Here is a 9,084-nt window from a genome sequence, read left to right as displayed (position 1 = left end):
CATGGTTGTCTATTTGATTTCTTTAAAGTAAATGGTTTTTTGAGATGCAAACAGGATCTGAAAATACCAACATTAACCACTAACATTTAGCCACCACCACCTGCCATCACTTCGCTTGCTTGAAAAGGAAAGAGCGTGGGGGGAAAGGATGCTACCAAGATGTAAACATGAGGATTCCCAGCACGGGAGCATCCTCTGATGGGAAGGTGGGGGCCATTTCTTCGTGAGAGTGGGGGAGGCTTTGTCTCAGGAATCTGGTGTTGATTCCTCTCACATCAGGGCATCCCGATTTGCTTTCATTGTGAATTCCTATATCATCAGCGTAGCATGTGTAAGTGCCATATACAAACATTTCCCAGCCACTTTGATCTATACCACCCATTGTTATAATGCAGTTGACATGTATGCATACATCTGCATGTGTGTGTGTGTGGGGGGGGTGTGAAAAAGAGAAAGAGAAAGGGGCGGGGGGAATCTGTGAGTCTCCTGTGAATTGGAAATGTATTTGGCCCCAGCATTGTGCAGACATCATGGGGACATATAAAAGAAACCCAGCCCATGACCTCTGCACAAGTGGAGGTTGGGTTTCCCTGAGGAGAGAACAAGACTTACATACATACATACAGCAAGACAATTGCCATCCAAGCCAGACTGCATGCCCTCCACTGAAGAGGGCTGACTGCAGAAACACTGAAAACGAGCAGGTGTGGCTGGCAGAGATCAGTGTTTCCAGTGGGAGTGGACTTGAGCCTAGGCTCATGTTGAAAATGGGGTAACATTCAAAGTGGTGGCAGAGGATGGGGAATTTCAGGTAGAGACTGAAAGAGGATCGGAGACAGGTCAGTAGGTGGAGATTGGGAAGTAGGGTTCAGTAAGGAGTGTGAACTTCTTTGACAAGGGCCCAGCATGCCATGCCCTGTAGTTTGGAATTGATGGGAAATTGGGGTGGGCTTTTTTTTTTTTTTTTTTCCTCTTGAGCCAGTGAATGGTTTTGTATACATTACTGTGAAGAATTTGTATCTGATGCGTTGGGAGGAGAGCCACTGGAGACAAGGAGAAGTTGGTTAGGAAGCTGTTACAGTGGTGTAGGCCTGACCACAGAATGATGAGAAGGGTCTGGGTTGGTCAACATCAGGGGGAGAGAATGTGGACATAGCCGGGGAAAAAGAGATCCCAAGGCTTGAGTCCGTGGGACTGAAGCCTCCATGTATGTTGCATTGTATTTATACAGATGTGTCTCCATGGGTGTGTGCCTGTGTGGGTGAGACCCTGTTGGTTGAGAATGTATCTCAGTGTGCAAATTTTAACTGAAAACAACCATCAGCACTCACACTTAGCTTCTCAGTGACAAAAAGATAATCAAGGTCATTTTTTCACTAACCTGCACAATAGCCCCCCACACTAGCGAGGGAGGGGAAGGGGAACGAAATCTTGGCGTTCAGAGACTCGCCTAAGGTGGCACAGATAGCTAGATTCAGGGGACATAACACAGCCTCCCAGCTTACAACCTTCCCACTGCCGTAGAGGTTCAATGTCGGCCTGGCCCTGGGACAGGTGCCAGTGTTACTCTTGTACGGCCACTCCTGCAGGAATCCTGCCTTTTGGAGCATCTTCTAGCTGAGCCACCACCTAAACTGCCTGGCCCCTTGCAGACACATCGATTGAAAGTACATTTCCTTCCTGTGGCCACTCCCTCTGTGAATATACTGCCGCTTGGTTACAGGGAATCCATTCTACCTCTCCTCCACTGTGCGCTCCTCTGTTTCTGATGGATGCGCATTCTTATTTCATTCGCTCGGTCAACATTCACAGGCAGAGGCAGAGGTGCAACTGGAAAGGCTTTATTTCCTAACTACAGGCAGCTTTCACAGGCCCCACCGCCGGAGCGAGTGGCCCAGCCAGGCTGGGGGGCGGGCCGGCCTACGAGAGGGGGGTAAGGGGTGGCCTTCCCTGGAGGGGAGAGGCCCTCACTGGCCCTTCCTGTGGGCGTTCTTGATGATGGCGTTCTTGAACAGCGTCACCAGGGGCGTCTGGCTCTTCTCCGAGCTCATGAAGCCGCCGTAGCGCTTGTCCTTGGGCGGGCTGCCCCAGCGGAAGTGCTCCATCTTGTAGGGCCCCTCGTCCTTCTTGAGCGCCGGCTGGGCCCCGGCCTCCGCCCCCGGCCCGTACTCCGGGGGGTCGGCGGGGACCGCCTCGCCCTGGGTCGCGGCGGCGCCCTCGGGGCCGCGCGCCGGCTCGGGCCGCTCCCGCTTGAACTCGACGGGGAAGGCCTCGGCCGACTCGTCCTCGGCGCCGTTGGGGTACACCTTCACCGGGCGCCGCTTCTTGCCCACCGGCTTGCCCCAGCGGAAGTGCTCCATGGAGTAGGAGCGCTTGCCCTCGCGCGGCCCCGGCTCGGCGCCATCGGCCGACACCGCCGCCTCCTCCGCGCCGGCCCCGCGGCCGAAGCGGTCCCAGCGGAAGTGGCCCATGACGTACTTCCGGGGCTGCTCGGCCAGCAGCTGTTCCTCGCCGTTGCCGTTCCCGGGAAACACGGGCGTCTCGGCCGAGAGGTCGGCCTTGCAGGCCCGAATGCAGGCCTGCGGGAGAGGGGAGCGCATGAGGTCACCGGGGCCCGACGGCCCGCACCCACACCCGCACCCGCACCTGCACCCGCGCCCTCCGCACCGCGGCCCTCTCCACGTGCCCGCCTCCCTGCTGGGATGCTCTCCCTGCCCAAGACACCTGCCCATCCCGTCCTCATGGCATCCACGGGCATCGAAGACCCAGCCTGGGCATCGTCTCTTTACTCCCCCGGACACCTTAGTATTTCAAACACCCCCTGAGCAGGGCCAACATCTGACCGTGAATATGCCTCCTATATAGGAATTAATCCATCCATGGCAGGTGGGTGGTAGTGGTGGGCACTGAATAAATATTGAATAAATAAGTATGGTTCACTGTGAATCTGGGTGGGGCATTGGGCTGAAATTAGAAGGAGAATCTCCCCAGGTGTCAAAAGTAGAAATCTGACTTCCAGGGCCTGTATTTTCAGTAATGCCGCAAGCTTACCCCAGTGATCTGCACACCTATCTCCTGCCCTACCTACCCCAGCCTTCTCCCACCCTCATCCAACTGGCACTTTCTCCTTGGCAAGGTTCGACAGCTCACTGGTGACAGAACTGGGACTAGAATCCATGGGTCTGACCATGACCAGTGCTCCTTCCCTAGTGAGCTGTCAACGGGAGAGGCTGTGCAGTGGGTGTCTCCAATCCTGTGTCTCTTGGGTCCCTCTGAACTGGAACTCTCAGAATTCCCTGGGCTCTTTCTGTTTTCTGTGCCACTTGCAGCTTGCTCTGTGCTTTTGAGAAAGTCTCTTTATCTTAACTCAGTGTTCCCATTGGCCAAACACACTGAACGTGATGAAATGCATTTCACCTTCCCCAGGCAGGTGCTGGCAGCAGGATGGCACTCAGTCACTGACACCAGCAGTGAGTCTTTTAGTCCTTGACTTGCTATCATTTCTCACTTGTGCCTCTCAAAACGCATACACACACACACACACACACACACACACACACACACACACTGTGTTGACCTGGAGGGAACTGAAACCTGGCACAAAGGGCCTTTACATGCTTCCTGAAAGGCTGCCTCTCCCAGAAGAAGCATGTGACATTTGGCACCAGTAAGAGGAAAATGGCCCCTGGGTTTTCCTTCTCCCTCTATAGGTGATTTGAGGAACCACCTAGCTGACTGGTAGATAGAAAGGGAAGGAAAAGGGAATGAAATGGCTAAGGATAGGAGGAGGTAATTTTGAAAGGAATAATTTGGGGTTAAAAGATTGAAAATACAGGCTCAGTTGAGGAGCAATTGTTGTTATTACAATTATTAGTATTAACATTATTTTAATGGCAGCACCTCTAAATAGCTTACATTTAGAGGTGCTGCCATTGCTACCAATGAAGCAAAGATCATTGAAAGAGATTGTGGACCAGGCCGATCTCCTTGAAGCACTTCCTCCCCTTCTTGGCCCAGTGCCGACTTCCCCCTGGGGCCTGCTCCTGACCTGGGCTGCGTCACCCAGTTATCTCTGGGAATGAATTTCCCCTTGCCCATAGCACTTTCTCTTGTGCTGCCCCAGCCCCAGCCCCAGTGCCATCAGATGCCCTAACCAAGAGGACAGCTGTGGCCCACGTACCAGCAGGTTACTTTCCGTGGTGAGGTCCTGGCACTGGCTGCTCTCCAGACACCAGCCACGCACTTCCACGAAGGCCTGAAGCAACAGGGCAAGCAGGAGGGCCCCCGAGCGGCTGCAGCATGATCTAGGCATTTTCCAGGCCGGCCGAGGCTCTGCAGAGGCAAACAAGATTGGTGGGACCCCTGCAAGGAGCAGAACAATGTTGGCCACTCACCAGGAAGGACCTGGAGCCAACAGTAACAACACAACCATTTGTGGACCTCAAGGCTTTTTAAGGACAGGAGCAGTTCAAGGAGAAGGCTGGTGTGCAGGGAGGTGGTCTGAATTGTGCTAGAGACAATAGGGGAATAGGATCTTGGCAAACATGTGCAATTTCCCCTTTATCTCCTATTAAAAATCACACCCCAAAGAAGGTTAGCACTGGAAGCTATTTTAGGTGTCATTTGGTTTAGCCTTTTATTAGTATTATTTTAATGGCAACATCTCTAGATAGCTTAACTGGAGTGAGGTCTCCATACAAGAAGACAAGAAGTAACGATAAGCAGAAATTGTGGACCAGACCCATCTTCCGGAAGTGCTTTCTCCCCTCCTTGGAGGGTTATTTTTACCTCCTGTCTTCTTGATTGGAAGCTCACTCTATTTAAGCTATTTAGAGATATTGCCATTAAAATAATACTAATAATAGTAATGACAAGGTAAGGCTAAGTTCTGTTTATAGCACAGAACCTTCCTATTCCAAAACCTTCATGCAGCTACCGTTCTAACACTCCAGATCCAAGGAGTAACTTGAGAAAGACAGGGGTTCAGAAACTCCTGCCCAAGGTGGTCTCTTTCCCTCCTGCCCCATCAAGACCCTACCATTCCTCAGAAACCTCCATTTTCTGGGAATAGTAGGTTTGCATAAAGGCAAATAAAACCTCTGGCCAATTTAGCCAAAACCTCAGCCAACCGAGTCTGTTGTCCTGTACACAGATCACACACGTGATCACTGTTTCCCCAGACTCCTGCACTCGGGAGAGATTTTTAAAGCAACCCCTATCCTTTTAAAAGCGAGTCATCTTCTAAACACATTACAAGTCAGACCTCTTGACTTCTGATTCTCTCAGCTGTAGTCTGAAATAGCCGGATTTGAACATGCAGTAGGTGAAGAAGGGAAAGAGATGGACCCACAGAGCAAAGGGAAGGACCTGCCACTGTGAACACCTACAAAAGATACTTCCAAGTGTCTCTCTGCAGATGCTGAGGTCAAGAGAGTGGGGTGTAGGATGCTGCCTGATGCTGTCTTTGGCCTCTTGTGCCCAATGCTTTCCCTGACCCTGCAGGTCTCATGCTGCCAAGTCCCTCCTCACCCAGGTTGGCCCCTTGAAGTGGCCCTGAGTTCTGTCATCAGCTCACCACCAACCCCACAATCATTTTGTATTTCAGAAGACCTTCTCAACCAGCTGTTGGGAAGAAACCTCATTAGATGAGAAAAGTAATTTACATTAAGGCGAGGATGATTAATTTTTTGTCTCGCCTAATAGACATTTGCATTTTAAAATGTTTGCCTAGAAGAAACCTCTCATTCGTGGAGGCGTGGGCCAGATCTTTTTTTATAGGGGAGGCTTTGGAAGCAAAAGTTTTCCCTGGCTCTCATTGTCTACTTCAGAGAGCCACTTCCTTCTCTCTGCCCCACCCCTACTTATTTTCCCAAAGGCAGAGCCAGCTCAGGGCTCCCTTCTGAATGGTGGCCAGGTACTGCCTGGATGTTTTCAGGGAAGCCATTAGATGGCGCTGGCAGTCAGTGAGCCGGCCCATCAGCATCCCAGGCAACTGGGAGAGCATTGGTCAACCTTGATGTCTACTACTGACCAGGACAGACTGCTCCTGTGAAAGCCTTTTGATGCTGAAGTCTCAACTTGGTGGACAAGACCACACAACACCCTTGTAAATACCCAGCTTTACAAGAAAAGCAGAAAAAGGATAATCATATATCACTGTGGCAAGTGTAACATACCCTATGAGTAGAAAAAGAAATAAGATCATATAGGTCTGACAGATCCCTCAACTATATTTTAATTCCCCTCAAAGCTGGCCATTCTAGAGCGATTTCTATTTTCTAAAAACCTGCCTCATGATTACAGGCTTCTGAGAGCATGTTCTTACCTTCTTCCCCACTGGCGGCATTGTACACACGGTCACTTCCCACCCTCCAAGCTCCATTCTACTGCTAAGATGCTAGACTGTTTCTTTTTCCTTGTATGTAGTCTTAATTTTTCTACAGTGAATCAATATTGCCTTGTGCCATTTTTTTTATTATTATTAAAAAAGCCATATAGTAATGGGGAGATGTCAAAGATTGTGCTTTCTGTGGGTAAGGGAGAGGTTTTTGAAAGCCTTGGAAAAACAAATAGAAGTCTGTATTTTGTTCATCTCAGCATTCGCTTTATAACAGAGTGACACTTGTAAAAAGCCCCCACGTGCAGGTGAATTCTCTGTGAGCTCAGCAAGACGTTGTGTCCCTGTAAAGCTGTAAGCATGAGAGGCTCGGAGTTTTGTCCTTACACCGAGATACCTAGGTGTCAAGTCCTACAACACAAGTGTCCATGGATTATTGTCATTCAAGAAGCCTTAATCTGAATATCTCTTAACAGTGGGTGAATACACACTTACTCTCTTTGGCTCTTTCCAGCCAGTCTGTGAGAGTCCCTACCTCCCCGTTTAGACACGAAGAATTGGGGGGTCCAGGTGCCCTATAGACTCTCCCTCCTTCACGGGAAATCGCCCTCTCCTGAGCCTTGGCCAGCTCACACGGCTGCTTCTGCCTGGCAGTCTAGGGTCTGGGGGACAGAGGTCCTCCACTCTGCGGCCCCATTGAGATGGCAGACAGGGCTGTTCAGCACCTCGGACAGCTCCCCGGGCCCACCTCCTTCACACCCAGCTGCTGGGTCTTGTGGAGGAGACCAAACCATTGGCAGAAAAAAAAAGAAAAAAAAAACCCGAGCATTCGGGGGTCTGCATCCAAAAGAGCCTGAGATTCAGGGAGTTTTTGTGACTATTAGCCTTTGCTCTTCTGTCCCCGTTTTCAACGTTCATTTGCACTAGAATATATGGTCTCTTTTAAGGGACATCTACCCAGAAAATTAGGAGGAAGAGGCGCCCTAACACTGGCTCTCCCAGGAGGCGGCCGGAGTCTCAGGGGTCCTGGCAGCCCCACTCCCCGGGAGGGAGGTGGGGAGAGACGCGGCGGCCGCCAGCTCCTGGGAGACACCGCTCAGGGGCGCAGGGTTCGCCCCCAGTCCGGAGGCTGGCCCCGCCGCCCCGCTGCCCGCTGCCCGAGGCTTCCCGCGCCGCACAGGACAAAGCTTTTCAAAGAACTCGGGACCGGGACCGCGGGTGGGAGCACCCCCAGTTCCGGGGCAGGGAGTCCCGGGGGAAGAGCGAGGCCCCGCTCCGCTGCGCCCTTACCTGCCGCGGGGAGGCTGCGCCCGAGCGAGGATGCTCTCCGGAGGGTCCCTTCTCTTCCTCTCTTCCTCCTCCTCCCCGCCTGGCCCCGGTGGCTCTCCGCGGTCCTTTTATACGGGGTTCGCCCGAGTGGGCGCTGGACGTGAACTTCCCGGCAGGGCGACTCCCCCGTCCCCGGGAAGGGGGGCGGGGACGGGAGGGGCGCTTCCAGGTAGGAGCGGAGCGGAGCGCGGGCGGACGTGTCCGGAAAGGGGGCCGGTCCCCGCCCCCAGAGGCCGGGATTAGCACCGTCCCGCGGAAGGACGCACCTGGCGTCCGGCAGAGGAGAACTTAATTAAGTTCGGGGCTGGGTCTCCAGGTGGGACCGGCGGGCGGCTTAGCGCCCCGGTGTGGGTGCGCCGCGGGGGCCGCGGGGCAGCGGGGAAGCGGTGGAGTTGCGTGTGTGCGTTTGGGCTGGCATCTGCCTTGGCCGCGTTTGCAGGTAAATATCGCCGCAAAGAGCGGACGTCAGCACTACCTCCGGTTCCCCCAGCTTTTGGAAGGGGATTTGAAGATGTCGCCACGGGAATCATGAAACCGCAATCTCTGTTCCAGGTGGGAGTGGGTGTGCGGAGCCCCTCACCCGAGGTCCTGGACAGGCTGCCTTCCTGGGGTGTGAAAGTGAGTTGCACTGCCTGCTCCCAACACACACGTATTTATGGCCATACACTTCTAATTATGGCTTTAGCTGCATCCACAGATTTTGATAGGTTATATTTTTATTACCATTGAGTTTATCTTCTTATTTTCCTTGAGATGTCTTGGCCGCCCTGTGGGTTGAGATGTGTTCTGTTTAACTTCCAAACGCTGGAGGGGAGGGGGGGGGGACCGGGAGGAGTGTTCTAGTTGTTTTGAAGCTAATGAGAGATTTTGCAGCCCGTTCAAAATAATGAAGTCTATATTAATTTCTAGACATAAAAAATGACCGCTATAGATTGTTAGGTGGAGGAACTGTGACAAGCTATAGATATAAATATAGCCAATGATAGAGACAGAGATAGAGATGAAATGGTTGTCTACTGCTACATCACAAATCTCCCAGAACACATATGGTTTGAAACAACATTTCTTTTGGTCCCGAATCTGCAATGTGGTCAAGGCCCAGCAGAGCCAGCATGTCCCCGACTTGTCATGGGCTTGGCCAGCTCACAGGGCAGACAATTAATTACCTCCAGCCAGTCACTCCCAGGACGGGTTCCTGGACTGGGGAGGCTCCAACAGCCAGGGGGCGTCTCAGACACCTGCTCTGTGTGTGTAGCCTTGTTGGATGCAGCCCTGGGGGAGCTGGACTTCCCCGGGGCTCGGGCCCCCAAGCTCGCATCTAGCACTGATTGTCCTGCCAGGCAGCGGGGGTGGCTGGTCAGCAAAGGCTTCCCAGAGGAGGGGATGTGAGTTGGGCTGAGCCTTGGTCCCATCGGTCA

At 52.7% G+C, this 9,084-nt stretch overlaps 1 protein-coding gene across 1 annotated transcript; it reads right to left on the bottom strand.

Moving 5' to 3' along the window:
• Positions 1–1,879: 1,879 nt before the first annotated feature.
• Positions 1,880–4,312, bottom strand: POMC (proopiomelanocortin; the record flags this gene model as incomplete). The annotated part of the gene is made up of 2 exons (XM_084901391.1): positions 1,880–2,579; positions 4,181–4,312. The coding sequence occupies 2 exons, from the start codon at positions 4,310–4,312 to the stop codon at positions 1,968–1,970; spliced, it is 744 nt and encodes a 247-aa protein (XP_084757517.1). The 3' UTR covers positions 1,880–1,967.
• Positions 4,313–9,084: the final 4,772 nt, after the last annotated feature.

Source organism: Pipistrellus hanaki (genome assembly GCF_964339955.1).
Source record: "Pipistrellus hanaki genome assembly, chromosome: 12".
In the NCBI taxonomy this organism is placed as follows: Eukaryota; Metazoa; Chordata; class Mammalia; order Chiroptera; family Vespertilionidae; genus Pipistrellus; species Pipistrellus hanaki.
This window is presented reverse-complemented; position numbering and strand designations above follow the sequence as displayed.